This window comes from Leptidea sinapis, chromosome 42 (genome assembly GCF_905404315.1).
Source record: "Leptidea sinapis chromosome 42, ilLepSina1.1, whole genome shotgun sequence".
NCBI lineage: Eukaryota > Metazoa > Arthropoda > Insecta > Lepidoptera > Pieridae > Leptidea > Leptidea sinapis.
In genome coordinates this window covers 3444290-3462382 of record NC_066306.1, presented here as the reverse complement: position 1 = coordinate 3462382, position 18093 = coordinate 3444290, and the positions used below count along the sequence as shown (strand labels likewise).

The window sequence follows — 18093 nt, the reverse complement described above, 5'->3', positions numbered from 1 at the left end:
TTTTTCCTTCAACAATTCAGTCGGTCGCGGTTCATCGATTTGTACAGATCTAATGATCTTTAGTATCAGTTTCGCTATAACATGGTTTGTTCATAATTATGTGTACACATTCTGCTACTACTTAGTATCCATTTCAAATCGTTCGTGATATATGATATGTTTTTATCATATTATTAAATATCAATATCTCCCAAAATACCTTTTTCATTTATCAGTTATTTTCTGAGTACTTTTGTGACATTCATCTAGAATGGCAACTAAATATCCATTTTTGTAAACGCCCTAGCATAGATATTAAATATATTAATTTAACATAACTACTATCCACCCACGCCACTCGTGTTTTTTGACCTTCATTATACAACTGTTGCATAAAATATTATTATCTTCTAACTATTAAATGTAAACTTTAAATTAGTTAATAATAGTATTAGTGAATAAATTCGTTTTTACTAAACTATTGTTAACTTTTTTTTATGTAATTTTACCATAGTAATCTATAACGATTACTTGTTTTATTCTATTTTTTCCCCGATACTTTATAAAAATGTCGTAGGTATAGGACAACGAATGCCTTAACTTTGAAAAGTGTAAAACTTACAGTTGCTATAATAGCAAACTTTAAAATTGATTCATTGAACAATTGAAATAAAATGAAAAAACTTAACGAACAAGTTCCAGCAAGGGAAATCACTATTTTGTAAAAGAAAGAGGTGACGATTTTTATTCACATATTTTATTATTTTTCACTAATACAACATGCATAATCTGCTCTATGCGGCATCGCATAAACTGTATTAATGTTAACAATATATCCACAAGTCATGATACTTTGAAAGTAGCTGAAAAATAAAAATATGGCCGTTGCAACATTAGTATACTCTCGTATCTAACTAATGGATTATCTGTGAGTCTATATCTAAAACTCCCCGCCACCACCAATACGATTCCACCAATTGATATAGTTTCATTTAATTACAAAAAACAAAATACAAAATCATTTATTTCGCACTTTTCATATACAAATTAACATTTTATACTGACCCCCACACTAGGCGTTGCCTGTCTCGTGCGGGAAATAGTAGAATTAACAGAAAATAAAGATATACAAGCGGCTAGTGACAACAAGCTGATTACTAAAATTTTACTAATCATATAAAGAAATAAAGTAACAGTAATAACTATACAAGTATTAATTGTGTGTATATGTGTTGTGTGTATGAAAGTGTGTGTATTGTGGATATGTATTGTGTGTATTTTTTTAGGATTGTACCTTAAGATTTTCAGTTTCCATATAGGATAGTTGTATTAAATACTTTGATAGAAGCTCTTTAGCCTTGAAGATGGAGTGTTCTTTAAATTTACATAGCTGGACCAGTTTATTATAAATCCGGGGGTACAAAAAGGTTGGAAAGCGACATGCAAATGCAGTTTTGACATTAGTAATAGGCAATTTGTAAACTCGAATTAAATCTACCTATTTGAATTTGATTTAAAAAATCAGTATTTTTAAATTCTAATTCAATTATTTTTATTCCAAATAGTATTTAAAATCACTTATTGAACGTCAAAATCTACCACCCATTTGAAATAATGCACCTGTTAGATACACACCGGGTTTTTTTTTTTTTTCATAAAAATATGGCTATGTAATATCGTAAAATAAACGTTTATAATTAAAGAGCCTGAGGGTGTTAACTCACTTCTCAGTCTGTCGTATCATTAAGAAAATCATTTAATGTTATATTCAGCTTTACAACGCAAACATTTTTTACAATTTTAAATTTCGTAACACATTTGTTTTGGACATTTTCTGGGATCATTTTGTAAAACCATATACATTGTCCTATATTAAATATTTCCGAGTACAAAAAAAACTCCATATTTACTATCTATTAAGTATCCTATGTATATAGCTCGACAATTTACAAAGATTTATCTATATACTAGCTGACCCGGCAAACGTTGTTTTGCCATATAAAGTAAAATTCACGCGATAGTTTTATAAGTAATAAAATATTGCCTATATTATAGCCTGTACATCATTTTGTTCTATTGTCAATAGTTTTTGCAGCGCACGCAAAAATAGGTTTTCGATTTTACACCTTGTGTTACAAAATAGCAATTTTATTACGGATCCCTAATTTTGAAAAAAAAACATAGCCTATAGCCTTCCTCGATAAATGGACTACCCAACACTGAAAGAATCATTCAAATCGGACCAGTAGTACCAGAGATTAGCGCGTTCAAACAAACAAACAAACAAACAAACAAACAAACACTGCAGCTTTATAATATTATATATAGTATAGATTACATTGTGTTTCACAGGAGTGGGTTATTGAATTTCTGTGCTGTCGCGCTCGGGTTGAACGACTGTGGGTACAGAGCTATCGGTATTCGGATAGACAGCGGTGATTTGGCGTACTTGTCCGTACTGGCGCGGGATACATTCCAGCACGTGGCTGAAGCATACCATTTGCCGTGGTTCGCGAAGCTTACGATCGTCGCATCGAACGATATCAATGAGGAGACGATACTTAGTCTACATGAGCAAGGACACTCTATCGACTGCTTCGGCATTGGAACGCATTTGGGTATGTATTTGTTTGCTATTATCTAACATAAATACAGTTAAAAATATCTATCAATCGAATTCATTACAAACTTTTAAAATATATGTCTGTTTTACTGGTAGATGACTTATATTATTGCACGTAATGGCTGCTGTTAAGCCGCTGTCCCACCGCGGCAAAAGGTGACGCTACGTACGTGTGATAAGCTTCGCTTTACAATAAAATGTGTGTGATTGTGTCCACTACAGCCTACGCTAGCACTAGATTAGCATCAATTGACGTCATTCTAGCGCTCTATAAAGCGCAGGTCCGGCCACACATGGAGTATTGCTGTCATCTCTGGTCTGGCGCACCCCAGTATCAGCTCGATCCATTTGACCGCGTGCAACGCAGAGCAGCTCGAATTGTCGGGGACCCAGTGCTTTGTGAACGGCTGAATCACTTGGCGTTGCGTAGAGACGTCGCTTCATTGTGTGTCTTCTACCGCATTTATCACGGGGAGTGTTCCGAAGAGCTGTTTAACCTGATTCCTGCCGCCGAATTCCACCTTCGCACAACACGCCACAAGTTAGGATATCATCCTCACCATCTGGATGTGTGGCGGTCCTCCACAGTGCGGTTTTCAAGGAGCTTTCTTCCACGTACTACAAAGCTGTGGAATGAGCTTCCTGTGTGTTTCAGGGACGATACGACATGGGTACCTTCAAAAAAAGCGCGTACACCTTCCTTAAAGGCCGGCAACGCTCCTGTGATTCCTCTGGTGTTGCAAGAGATTGTGGGCGGCGGTGATCACTTAACAACAGGTGACCCGTACGCTCGTTTGTCCTCCTATTCCATAAAAAAAAAACATGCAAAGCATGCTCGAATAGGCGCTGACATAGCCCAACACTGTCAACATGGTGGTGAGCTACACTATAGTTGTACATAGTCGTGGATTTACATTTCTGCATAGTGTGTGCTGTAGTAGACCTACGATGGTAATCCATACAGCTAAAATGCGCCACGTGCCCGTGCATGGAGGCAGAAGAAACGCCTGAATTAGCTTATGGAGTGCAGGAGTGTGGCCGAACAACGGGCACAAATACTCCAATCACCAACATCGGTTCCAGATGCCTGCAGGAACTTAAAAGACTGCTAGACTTCTGGAATGATCTGGGCTGGTTGGAGTAAGAAGACAAATAAATGAAAATGCACAATGGCCCAATCAAGAGGCTAACGGCCGTTCCCAATATTCAGTCTATCTCTTACTTGAGATAAAAATCGTAGCAATCGTTGATTTTTCTGTCCCAATAAACTTATCAGCGGTAACTCACCTTATCCGTACACGCTGTCTGTCAATGGGACGACGTATAGCTTTCCAGCGATAGAAGTTTGTATGGAAATTGCAATTCACGCGTCCCAATAAAAGGCGACAAGAATGACTTATCTGGTATATTGGGACAGCTTCAGATTACTGATAGCTAATTACTGACAGCAGAAGGTAGTAATTTATCTCTATCTGTAGATAGTATATTGGGAACGGCCGTAAGTGTGTAACCAGCCCAGCTACACTAACTTACTAACTAACTGTGCAGAAATTAATGCGGGTTCCATAAAAATATTATGAATATGAAATAATTGACCGGTTCTTTGACACCTTTGCAATATTAGATTAATTATTTTATTACATTAATTAATAGGTAATTCACAATAAAATTTGAAAAACAAAATTATATGAACCCACGAACTCCGGCGTTCGGTGCCGGTGCTATAACCAACTGAGCCACAACTTGAGAGTTGAACAAAGCAAACGGAATTTTATAACGAGGCGTTACTCGAATGGTTAGCTCAGTTGGTTAGAGCACCGGCACGGAACGCCGGAGGTCGTGTGTTCGAATCCCGCATCGTTCATAAAATTTTGTTTTTCTAATTTTATTTGTGTATTAATCCTAAAAGTGTATCACTTAAAAAAAAACATAAGATATAATAGGTAATTGGGGAAATTAACTACATGATAGCTATAAATTAAATCATACATTTGTTATGCTAACGATATCAGTCATAGCTTCATAATAACATTTGAATTAATGATCTTATATCTCTTCTTATCGTGTGATAATGATACAATTTTATTGTAGTTTGATACATCGTTTATGACGTTCCTTATTATTATAGACTTATGCTTACAAATTAATTATAGTCATTGTACATAAATAAGAATATTAATATTAAAGTCTTTATTACAGTAAACATTTACATAACAATAGCTTAGTAAATAATACACAAATTTAACCTTCTTAACTATACTGCAGTAATTTTTATACAGTGGCTATCCTCTTTCTGTTAACTGTTCAAATGCCACCAATTTCATCTCTTTGACAATGGCCACAACCGAGGTCTTCAATTACTACTTTGCGTTATTCTAGTGGTTCTCAAATTTGTTTTATTTCATTCTCCGATCATATGAATTGGCTTCCTCCATTCATTTTATATCCTCTGGGATACCATTCGGTTATTACTCTAGTTACTAGATTAGTAACCAGTAAAATGGACTAGAGACTAGTTATATCCGATGAATGTAAGGCATAGTTTTTAAAACATTAAATAATTGACAGACAGAAGTTAGTAACACGATGGTTTTTCTCAAACAACTTAAGAGATCTTTTTTCTTTTTTTTTATGATAATATGGGACGAGACGAGCAGGACGTTCAGCTGATGGTAATTAATACGCCATGCCCATTACAATGCAGTGCCGCTCAGGATTCTCAAAAAAACCCAAAAATTCTGAGCGGCACTACAATTGCGCTTGTCACCTTGAGACATAAGATGTTAAGCCTCATTTGCCCAGTAGTTTCACTAGCTACGGCGCCTTTCAGACCGAAACACAGTAATGCGTACACATTACTGCTTCACGGCAGAAATAGGCGCCGTTGTAGTACCCATAATCTAGCCGGCTTCCTGTGCAAAGGAGCCTCCCACTGGTAAATGGTTTTTTTGTCATGGCCAAAAGTTATTTTCAAAATTATGTACTCGGAGTTTGTAGTAGCAGTGATTTACTTTAATATTGCTTAATTAAACCCATATTCAAAGAAAATAAAAAAATAGAGAATTTGATTGATTGATTGAAAGTTACACATTGTTACAGTGACATGTCAGAAACAGCCAGCTCTGGGTTGTGTGTACAAGCTTGTCGAAATCAACGGACAACCTAGAATAAAGCTCAGTCATGATGTTGGCAAAGTAACGATTCCCGGTCACAAAGAGGTATGTAACTGACATCCGACAGTGTGCTACCAGCCTAAGACCTGCCTAATTTGCAAAACAAATAGTCTGTTAGCACCCGAACATGTCTGCAGTGTACAACAATTATTTATAATATAATTTTAGCCTTATAATTTAAAATGACATGTTATCATTGGCACGAGTCTTTAAAAATTAATTAGGCTAGAAGATATATTCAGCGACATACTTTTACAAATATTTTCAAACATTTCAAAATGACACAAAACCAAGTTATGTTCCTGACAGTTTGGGGTTAACTCGCTATAAAATTAAACCCGAGTTTTGCGCCCGTTCTCAGGTCTGAGGCATAATTATCCAATGAATAAGTTTTTCACGTTCAGTTATTAATATAAAAATCCTATTCTGAATAAAAATATTTGCTGTTCGTCTGTCTGTCTGTAGCAGGCTGTGTTCATAAATTGCATAGCAGCCGCAATTTATGAGCATGATATATCAACAAGTAATATTAAAAACCATGTTTTGGCGAATTTCTAAATCGAAATCGCTAATTCAATAATAGTGTTTCTTTTAGGAAAGTCTTTAAGGAGTGCATAATAGCGATCAGTATATATTCTCTAAATGAGAACAAACCCTTTGGGTACTTAACAGGTTTTTCTTCGCAAAGATGTGTCTCAAATTTAAAATTACTCCTTCGGTTTTTTTTTTATGGAAAAGGAGGACAAACGAGCTTGGAGTTAAGTGATCACCGCCGCCCCCATTCTCTTGCAACACCTAAAGAATCACAGGAGTTTTGCCGGGGTTCAAGGAAGGCGTTCTTTTAAATGGAAGCTCATTCTACAGCTTTGTGGAAAAAAGTTCCTTGAACACCGCATTGTGAAGGAACGCCGCACATCCAGGTGGTGGGGATGATATTAAAGTAATAGTCGAGCGAATGTATGTATTTAGTATTCCATTTTTGTTCCAGGCGTATCGATTGTTTGGCGCAGACGGGCACGCGCTTATAGACTTGCTACAGCGATCGTCGGAGGCCGCGCCATCTATCGGCCAGAAAGTCTTATGCCGCCATCCGTTCCAGGAGTCAAAAAGGGCCTACGTTATTCCAAGTAGAGTTGAGAAATTGTTTAAGGTAAGCTTTTGTCTACACTCTAAACTAGAGATGCTTCAAATAGTGGTTTTGCCGAATACCGAATATGCGGCCACCCTCTCGATCTAAATTCGAGTGTGACACGATTACAAACTATTTTCAAAGCGGACAAAGGTCAAATCTCAATGCTGAAAACTTTTCAATGGTAAAATATATATCGGCGCAAATACTACAACACGAATTGAAAACACGTGCACGTGCACCGAGCCTCATAAATACGGCCGCATTTCAAAACACGTGAATTAGCACGTGCGCCGGGTCCTATAAATACAGCCGCACGGTCGACACTCGAGGCAGTCGTGCTCGGGCTGTCGTACGGTACGGACATCTCTGGGACGTCGTAACGCTGCCCGTTGAATAAACGAAAGTAATAAAATACCTACTCGTGTAGTTTCCTTTAAAAGAACCAATGAGTGATCTTCAGCAAGATAGCAATTGTGATGTCAACAGTAATGATGTCACACCTTTTAAAAACAATACAGAGGTTCTTTTCTCGTCATATATGTATGCAAACAAGTTGCCGAGTGATGAATTTTTAATGTATATATTCATCTTTAGGTTTTAGTATTTGAATTACTGTGTCGTGCAGAAAAAGAAATATATTTATCTTGATAAACGTGATGAAGCTACATCAGTTCGTAAAAGGGCTTTGATGTGGCGAGAAGAACTGATAAGAAACTTCCAGCCCATCTTTTAAATCATATAGCCACTTAGCCTATTTAATATATATATTTTTTATGTTGACACACTTTTACACAAATGGACGTAGTTAAGCATAAAGGACTCAAACCACACTTTGGTCAAAATAAAGTTAAGAGAGAGTTAAGTATGCCATAGTACTCCCGAAGGTCGAATCTGTCATGTAGTGAAAACCCTATTTTGAAAATGTACACGGAAACTGTTTTTTTTTTTTTGATTTTTATATAGGATATTTATATGTATGGAAGATTATTCAGAGCTGAAACTTCAAATGCCTATAACTCAAAACTGCCTTTGTGTGGTCCTTTCCACTTGAGTCCTTTCTGCTTAACTAAGTCCAAATTATCTTGCACCAAACTAGGCATAGCCTGTACTATGGGTACAAGACAACGATATATTTAATACAATAGACTTACTTAAACATACATAAATACACATAAACATCCATGACTCGGAAACAAACATCTATGTTCATCATATAAATGATTGCACCTACCGGGCTTCGAACGCGGGACCTCTAGCTTAGTAGTCAGGGTCACTAACCATTCGGCTATATGTGTCGTCAATTTATGTATTAAATACATGTATTATTAATGTCTTGTATATTAACCTCACGAATCTGTTTTTTGTGTGGTAAATGTGTTTGTCAATGCAGCGACAAGTTTCTGTTTCAATCCCCACAATGTTCCAAATTATTCCTCGTTTGGATGTTATTCCTGATGTTTGGTATGTATTTGCCCTATCTTTTAAAAATAACTGAACCTATTCTAATTTATAAAAATACCTGTCTCATAAAGTGCTAAATGGAAAGCTATTTAGACGGATCCAATATGAAGCCTTATCAATACGTTAGTTAACTTGTGCGTTTTAAGCATATTATAATAGCCTTTCTTAGATAGTTTATTTGTCTAGAAATAGCCTGTTGCTGCTAAAAATCGTTGAAAACAGGCCAGGCTTATTATTTTAGTGATCGTGACAAGTTACGTCTTACACTCGCGATTTGTATGTCACTTTGTGTTAATGTGCATTGCTCAAAAAAGAGGTTAACTGTCAACCACAATTTCAACACAGTCGATCTAGACGTATAAATGGTCTATGAGTCCTTTATTACATCCAATTTTAATAAACATCATTAGGCATCACCGCGGCAAAATCTCAAGAGTCAGGACCAGGTTGACGCAACTACCCCCCACGCCACGTCACCTGCTGTCGCCAATTCTAAGCTTATATTCATGTATTTTGCCAGGTATACTGGAAAGATGGTCACATCTGCACCCCTCTCAAACCCTTGTCAGAAGTACGTGAACGAGTTCAGGCAACACTAAAGACTCTAAGACAAGACATTAAAAGGAGTTTAAATCCTACACCATACAAGGTTGGTTGGTTTGAGTATTTGTAAATGTATATTAATAATATTATGTCCTCATTCAGCAAAATCCCTTTTGAAGATTTGTATCATCAAACAGAATTGATGCATAAGACTGCTATGCTCATTCAATGACAAACAATTCTTCATCTTCTTTTGTTTTCGGCCTTTCAAAGTGCAGAACCCTACGTTCCACGCGAGGAGTGACGAAGGAGGTATTATTTTTTTTTTTGACCGGTCAGTAAAATTTAAATAATTTGTTTAAGTGAATATTATAACTGCATCTTGTATTTTTTTGCAAGTGAGGTGAAAAGCGCTAATCTCACAAATAAAATTTCAAAAAAAAAAATTATGAACGATGTTCCTTGCTAGCGCTCTTCCACTGAGCCAACCATTCGAGTGACGTATCGTTGATAAATCTTGCAGGTCTCGTTCAACTCTCAGATTGTGGCTGCCACGGTTGGCTCAGTGGAAGAGCGCTCGCACGGAACGCGAGAGTTCGCGCGTTCGAGCCCCGCATCGTTCATAATTCGTTCTGTTTTCGGATTTAATATGTGTAATTAATCCCAGAAGTGAGGGTTATCATCACTTTAAAAATAACAAATTGTTTATCAAATCTCACCATCAACACCCAGCGTCGAATCAACAGACGAAACTACCTACGTCTTGCGGATATTGAGATTCGAGTGAAACATTTAACAATATTGAACGTTTTACTGAAATTATAACATTTATCCATATAATTTCAGGTTGCAGTGAGCGACGACCTTTACGCCTTCATCCACGACCTCTGGCTTCAGAACGCGCCAATTGGGGAACTGTCATGAAAGTCAAATAAATAGTTCTTAACACGAGAACAAACACCAAAACATAATGAACAACTCATTTGAAATGTGATTTGTGAGTTTTGTTCAATTTACATAAAAAATATCTTTGTTTTAGCTTCTTGTTCCTTGGCTATATGGATAATATAGTTTGATAGATTAGATTAAAGTATTTCATATAATATTAAGTCAATAGTTATATTATTTTAAAAGAACAAATTAGTGTAATGGAAGATATATTTTATTTTGTTACATTTTAGTATACATATTTGAGCAAGTTGGGCATGCAAAATATAATTTTAAGTGTCTGTTTACATTTAGGTACGTGATAAGAATATGTAAATCTAATTTACATTTTATGATTACTTCTTTCCTCATTTGTGTCTTTGAAAGATAATCATCAATTAAGTTACTTAATTAATTATTAGTCATGCATCTTAGTCATTCTTTGTAGATAAAATTGCTTCACGTGTAGAATTAACTTTAATTCTTTTATCTACACCCGTGCTTTAAATCCTCTATAAAGGATTCTAAAACAGTTAGCTTATTGTCCTAATTACTATTACATCATCCAAACGAGTGTTGTAATGAAATTCAGTACATTTTATCATCCGTTTAAATAAAAACACTCCTTTGAATGATATTATGGTTACTAGCACTGGATTTTTTAATGTTAGCAGTAAGCTGTTTCAGAATCTTTTATAGAGGATTCATATTATGGTTGTAGATAAAGTATTGTATGCAACTGTTGATAATGAGGTATTAAAACACTCATGTGATACTATTATCATTATGATAAACACACATTCGTGTTTTATACCCCTTATTACACAACAGTTGCATAAATAACTATGGTAATAATATATAAAAATAGTGATTAGGAAATATTGCTTATATTGTTATAAATTGTTAGAATTTATATTGCACTAAAATTTGTGTCTATTAACTTGCTTTCGTACACAATGTTTAAATGTAAGTAACTGCTAATTTAATAAGGCATAGGTTCACATTATAATACGCACAAACAACAGACCAATATACAGCCAGTTACAGTGAGAACGATTACTGAACGCAAAACTAGAGCTACTTAACCTTAATCATAAAGAAATGTTAAAAAAACCACAATTCACCTAGTAGCCGCGCGCTAGCGTAGGCTTGACACTACACTGACACCTACTTACCCCACGTCGCGCCGTATCCGTTCAAAACTCGTAGGTGAATAGCGCGAACTTAAGGGGGATTTTTTAAACATATAAGTTTTTTCGATATTTTAATTATTTACTTTTTAGATTATTAATAAAAAAATGTATTTTTTTTATTTAGGAAGTTCATTTGATATCACCGATATAGCGCACCACTGTATTCTTAATTTAAGATATTAGTCAAGATGTAAAGTCACATAAATCTAAAATACATAGTTTATATAGTTGTTTTCCGTTGGCCATCTTGTCAAACAAGATGGTAATCAATAGCATAGATTCATGGAAACAACAAAATTGCCTGAATTCGTTAACTTTTTTTATGTTATGGGACCAACTACGAATGTATCAAATATCTAAAAATAAAGATACAATCAATTAAAGTTCATAGCAATGCATAAAAAAATTATCTATCAGTCAATTTTAGAATGTATGGGTCCTATTGCAAATTCTGTTAAATCGTAAGGTTAAATCGTCCTGTTTTGCAACTAAAATCAAAATAATTATTTATACAAATACTAAGATTACATCATCCTGTTTTTTGCAACTAAAATCAAAGGAATTATTTATTCAAATACTAAGATTTCTGATCTTCCTGTTTTGCAACTGAAATAAAAAAAAAAAATTATTCAAAATAAATCATCCTGTTTTGAAACTAAAGTCAAAAAATATATTTATTCAAATACTAAGATTAAATCATCTGTTTTGCAACTAAAATCAAAAAAAATATTTATTCAAATAATTAGATTAAATCATCCTATTTATAACTAAAATCTAAAAAGAATTATTTATTCAAATACTAAGATTTAGAAGTATTCTAAAAAATTTCGTCAGTCAACGATAAAGAAATATTCATATTATATAATTTTATTGTGTCATAATAATATTTGTCATCGACAATAGCTAAAGTAAAATAATCATACTATTTTTTTTTATTATTTTAGTGTTTTTTATATGTGTACAAAGGAGGATGGCGAGTATGCATGTATTTCGGGACCCACTGAAAGAAGTGGCGTACATCATGGAAACTTATTAATAATTGTAGAACGTAACAAAACTAAGAAAAAAGCAAATCGTAAGTAAGTCTAAAAAAGTGGAAAAAAAAGATACACCTAAAAGTAAAATATAACCTAAAATTATTAAACGATAATTTGTATCTTATGTCTATGCCTAACTGTCTGCTAAAAGATAAATATATGTATATAAAATGTGGAAGGTTGGCCAGCAGTGGGATATTTAAGGTTATTTGTAAAAAGTGCTAATAATTGAGGATTCACAATTCATTATTTTTTCAAGCAGGTATCGATACTTTTAAAGAATTTACCTACTCAATTTTAATATCAAAAAACGATAATAATCTTATTGAATCTTAGTGTGAATTACTACTGATTTGAGTAGGTATCGATAGTTCGATGGTGCCGGAAGTCGGAACATCAAAATTAATAATGACAAGGGCTGTCATGTAGATGTCAATTGCGCAAAATGTTCCGTTAGTGCAAAATGACTTATTTTTTAATAAATTATAGTAATTTCTTTCTTTTGACTCCCATATGGCACCTCAATATTTTTTATATAAATATCGTATAAACTTATGTTTATAATTAATTTAAACTTGTACTTGAACGATGCTTCCTTAATTTTTAAATTATATGGGTCATTCTCGCCAGCCTCCTTTGTCAAAAATAATAATTGAATCAATAAATGTTTTTAGTGTTTGTAAGATAATCTAATATTGTTTACTTGCTTTAATTTATTGTTTATATAATATTTGGGGCTTATGAGTTATTTACGAAAATAAGGAATTCCAATAATGTGATAGAAGGGTTAAAGGGTATAATTGAATTATTAATAATGATGTCATTGTTATATTTTGAAGGATTAGGAATTTGTTTTTTTATTGCGATGGTTCTATAGTATTTATAAGTGTAATGTGCAAAAAAAGTTGAAGTTAATTATTTTACATACAAAAATTGTCAATATCATGTAATATAATATGGAGATACCTAACAACTTAAGATTTGAACTAACATACCACAATTTATGAATGGTTGTACCGGTAATCTCAAGAAATGTGGGATTGTATATCTTGAAGGAATTTTTTTGAGAATTTGCTTTTGTACTCTACCATTTTTGTTTGTTACATTTGAAGTACAACTAGAGCTGGTCAATATAATTGGCACCATTTGTAATGATGAGATAAAACCAAAGATTGATAACTTTAGTGGCATCTGTTATTTTAAATTATCTGATGTTACAAACAGATAAACATGTATAAAGAAGCGGAGATTGGATTTGTTAGATAAAGTGTATTGATAAGGATCATATGTTAGATCATTTATACATCTAGTATTTTGCTGTTAGACAACCGATAAAACAGGCCAGGTTTAATACTAGCGTGACTAGCTACGTCTAACACTGTGTGTGCATTCCTCAAAATAGAGGTTAACTCTAAACTCAATTTTTTTCGACGTAATAAGAGCTGTCATAGTCTATTTAGACATATAAATGATCTAAGGATTATAGCAATAATGATGTAATTTCCACCTCAGCATTAAGTACTAAACACATTATTGTTATTTAGTACATAGTTGATGTTATTGTTTGTTTGTTTGATGGCAATGGTTACAGCACAGGCCTTTTAAAATAAATCAGTGCCTTCAAACAGAATTAGCGCACTTAACATTTTTGTGCATGGTTGTAATATTTAGTTGAATATGAAATGAATAAATCTGATTTTTTTTTGTTGAATAAAATTATAAATTTATCATGTATTTTTAAAATGATAAAATATTGATCACTGCTTGAACACAATAAGCACAACAATAAAATATAAGATTGCATTTGTCAGTAATATATTATCTTTTATAATATATTACCGAAACAACATTTTTTTAACGATTTATTATTTTTTTAAGACATCGTTTATGAATTTTATGGGTCACAACTGACAAGTTGAACAAATATACTAAGATTTATTATTATGAATGGTGTAGATACGGCTGGCTTCGCGGTTGCGTAACCTATTGGTAACCACGTGTTACCGTTGGGTTAAGAACAAGAATTTCTATATTTTCTGATTTAATTTCTAGTTTTTTGTTATGAAACAAACAATCTATTGTAAAAATGAAGTAATATTTTTAATAATTTCTAGTCTGCCTTATTTTATTCCATGTCGTAACACGAGTTTCGGCTGACCACCCTACACTGCATTCTGCAATGATCAATTAAACTGATTTTCACAAACATTTTGTAAAAAGTCTTTTATTTTTTCCTTTAATTTATTATATTCTTTTAACCTCAGCCATTGCTCTTCTCCCAATGCTCATCGCATGAGGTTCGTTGGGTATATATTGGATTCAATATCTTTCCTGTAACTTTAACTGTAGGTAAAAAGCATACAACATCTAATGTAACATGCATCATCCGAACAAGCGTGCTTGCAACCTGGTGAATATGACTAGTATCTTTAAAAGAATAAAATGAACCTTTAAAGAATTTCTATAGCTTACTAGATTGAATTTATGAGTGGACTTATATAATAACAATTATTCATACTTGTTATTATAATTTTTTTAAAATCGATAGCGTTGGCGGTAACCCCTTACCATCATCATTTGACCTGTATGCTCGTTTATCTTGTTCTTTTATAAAAAAAAATACTTGTGTTCTTACATCCAAAGTTCTGTAGACGACCAGACTATTTTCCACGAAAGTGTAATTTGGTAAGTAATAATTTCCAACCCATATATCATGTCGCCGCCCGCTATATTGCCGTGAATTTGTTAAATGAATGAAAAGATTAAATAAGACAAATGTGTTATGCGATAATTTTTATTCTTCAATTTTATTAGGGTTGCGAATTTAAGATGATATTTTATCAGGATTCCATTTGCTCGTTAAAGTTACACGAAGTTGATCTTCTCTGTATTCTCGTTTCCCGTAGATGTAGAGTATTATTTTAATTTCCATTCATTAATTAGGCACAAAAGGAGCCTAACCTAAATTCAAAAGAAACGCATTACATATTTTGAGAGACTTTGGCCTCTACAGAGTTGGGTAGGGAGACTGTTGGGTATTGCTTCCTGTGCCATTAAATTTGAAGGAAGAAAAGATCTTAAGAGGATCAGTCAATTTATTTCCATAGATGACAATGACAGTTGTCAGTTACTTAGATTAGCAGCCAGGCTAACCTAAACAAGACTGATTTTTTATGTACTAATATTTTAAATTTTTATGTAAATTACCTAATTAGTGGTTCTTGTATTAGCGTTTACCGGTCTAAATTAAAATTTAATGTTCCATTCAATAAAGTGATCTTCACAGGATAATTTTGGTAAGTCAATAATAATAAATTATTTAAGACGGGTAACGGTTTAATATTCAAGCAAATTGTTTATATCTGCAGTTAATTGAAGCATCTTTGCCAAATTAATGCATAGGGAAGTGTATTGATAATTCTTGCACAGCTTTGTGGTAATATATACACTTGGAAGTCAAAACCAAAGTAATATCCTGTAGGTACTCAGCTGAAGCTTGAAGTTCTGTTTACAGCTAATATAGAATCAAAACGATGATTATATTATAATTTGGAAAGTAGAAACCGCAGGTAGGTACAAGTCCAACTAGGGCCAGGTGAAAAATTCTTATTCCTAGCTAATTTGATTACTTAGGAATATTCAGTTAATTAATGGATGACATTAATCCACAAAATATCATTATTTTATCACCAATTCACAATACAGAAGTAAGCATACTATTGTGTATCGTAAATTGGTAGTATTGGTAATAAGTGATCATTAGTGGATGGTTCTAATCCTTTGCTAATTCTATAACATAAAGGAATATTCAGTGTAAAATGGATGACATCACCATTAGTTCAGAAATGTAATAATAGTACTTATGTGTTTTTATAATAGTGGCAATGGTGATGAAAATGTCTCTACATGTTAAAATATTAATGGGACTGGCACAAATTCAAATATTTTTATTCAAAATAGGATGTGACATCACTTATTGAAAGTCAAAAACTACCACCCATTCCAAAATGAATGCCTCAGACCTGAGAAGAATGGGCGCAACAAACTCAGTGGGCTTTTTTTTTTCATCGAAAAAATATGTTTACAAAGCAATATTGTACAATTAAACTTATTATTTAATAGCCTGAGGGCGGTCACTCCATTCCCAATCTGTGGTATCATTAAGAAAGTCATTTATGTTATAGTAACCTTTACCACACAAATGTTTTTTAACAATTCTTTTGAATAACGTTATACTTTTGTTTTGAATATTTTCTGGGATCTTGTTGTAAAAGCATATACATCACCCCACAAAAGACTTACTAACTCGACTTAGCCGAGTAGTAGGCATCATAAGTTTATGTCTGTTCCTGGTGTTAACATTATGGTTATGACAGTTTCTGGCAAATTCACTTATGTGCCTATGAACATACATTACATTATCAAGAATATATTGTGAGGAAACAGTCAAGATTTTAATTTCTTTAAATTTTGCTCTCAATGATTCTTTAGGACCTAGGTTATAAATAGCGCGAATAGCCCTCTTCTGCAGCACAAATATTGTATTAATATCGGCAGCGTTGCCCCATAGCAATATACCATAGGACATAATACTATGGAATTAACTAAAGTATACTAGTCACCCACTCTAGTCAATGTGTGAAAGTGAAACAATAAAAATCACATCTGAATTTACAATATTAGTTAGGATCAAACTGACAATAATCAATATAATATTGTCTTCTTATTAACAAAACACTACCTATTGGTGTAAGAAGAGACAATCTTTTTCATAGTAAAGTTGACCAAAAATTGTGCTTTGTGCCTAATTAAATGTTAAACAAACGTCTTATTTGAAAGTGTATTTACTATTAACTAATTTTACTGTTTCCATACCAGGAAAGCATCAGAAAAAATTTCAAGATATTGAAGACTTCTTAGTCTTACCTGCAAGACTGCAATAAGTTATATTTCTTGTTAGTAAATTACCTAATATAAATTAATTACAACATAAACTACTCTAGTTCATGGTTGAGTATGGGTGTTGCCGGTATGTTAACCAAAATGATTGAAATAAAAGGTAAAAGTTCTAGAAAATATGTGGGACACTCAGAAATTTTTGAAACAGAAAAATCACCTTATAGATATGGATCAAATAATTTTATTAAATCTTCAAAAAGTACTCTCCACCAAACTCTTTACAAAGTTGCATGTCTCTAAACTAGATTTCGAAACACTTTTTCCATTCTGCCCCAGACACCACTTCTACAGGGTTCTCGATCCCTATTAGCATAATCTTCTGGCAACAAAAACTGGATATCTTTCAGTTGATTTTTTATTTATTAGGGAATAAAAAGAAGTGACATGGTGCTAGAATGATGTGATTTTCAGGACATCCTCTTACAAGCAAGATTCTCAACCATTAATAATTGATTCTGATTGAAGATTAGATTATTAAAAGAAATAGACTAGGACAATAAACTCCAGTGCACAAAACAGTTACATGATCCTCCTTTTTTTTTATGAATATAAGGGACGGGACGAGCAGGACGTTCAGCTGATGGTAATTGTTACCCCCTGTCCATACAATGCAGTGCCACTCAGGATTCTTGTAAAAACCCAAAAATTCTGAGGGCACTACAACTGTGATCGTCACATTGAGACAAGATGTTAAATCTCATTTGTCCAGTAATTTCACGAGCTACGGCACCCTTTAGACTGAAACACAGCAATGCTTACACATTACTACTTCACAACAGAAATAGGTGCCGTTGTGGTACCCATAAACTAGTACATCCTGTGAAGATGTAAGTCTTAAAGAGAGTGAGCTCGCTGATCGCTCCCCGCCTGCAGTGTGGTTTAATTGTAGTTTCTTAAATCATACTCGTAGTAGTCGAACTGTTCTTGTAGTTGGTGCATTGTGTGGATGGTGGGCACAAACTGCAAGCTTCACCAGAAAATATATATATATACAAAATTTTATATCAGTTTGACCTATGGCTCAGATGATAAATATCACCACCAATGCCATCTATCTGGCACTAAG

At 33.6% G+C, this 18093-nt stretch overlaps 2 protein-coding genes across 2 annotated transcripts in view; both read left to right on the top strand.

Moving 5' to 3' along the window:
• The window catches only part of LOC126976777 (nicotinate phosphoribosyltransferase), a 31027-nt gene extending 16740 nt beyond the window's left edge, over positions 1-14287 (top strand). The window contains exons 7-11 of the mRNA XM_050825364.1: positions 2332-2597; positions 5702-5820; positions 6764-6925; positions 8889-9017; positions 9758-14287. Coding sequence (XP_050681321.1) covers positions 2332-2597; positions 5702-5820; positions 6764-6925; positions 8889-9017; positions 9758-9835 — 754 coding nt within the window. The 3' untranslated portion in view covers positions 9836-14287. The remainder of the gene's footprint in view (positions 1-2331; positions 2598-5701; positions 5821-6763; positions 6926-8888; positions 9018-9757) is intronic.
• Positions 14288-15196: 909 nt separating this feature from the next.
• Positions 15197-18093, top strand: part of LOC126976798 (adenylyl cyclase-associated protein 2) — a 72435-nt gene continuing 69538 nt past the window's right edge. The window contains exon 1 of the mRNA XM_050825401.1: positions 15197-15364. The gene's annotated coding sequence lies outside the window, so the exon portion shown is untranslated. The remainder of the gene's footprint in view (positions 15365-18093) is intronic.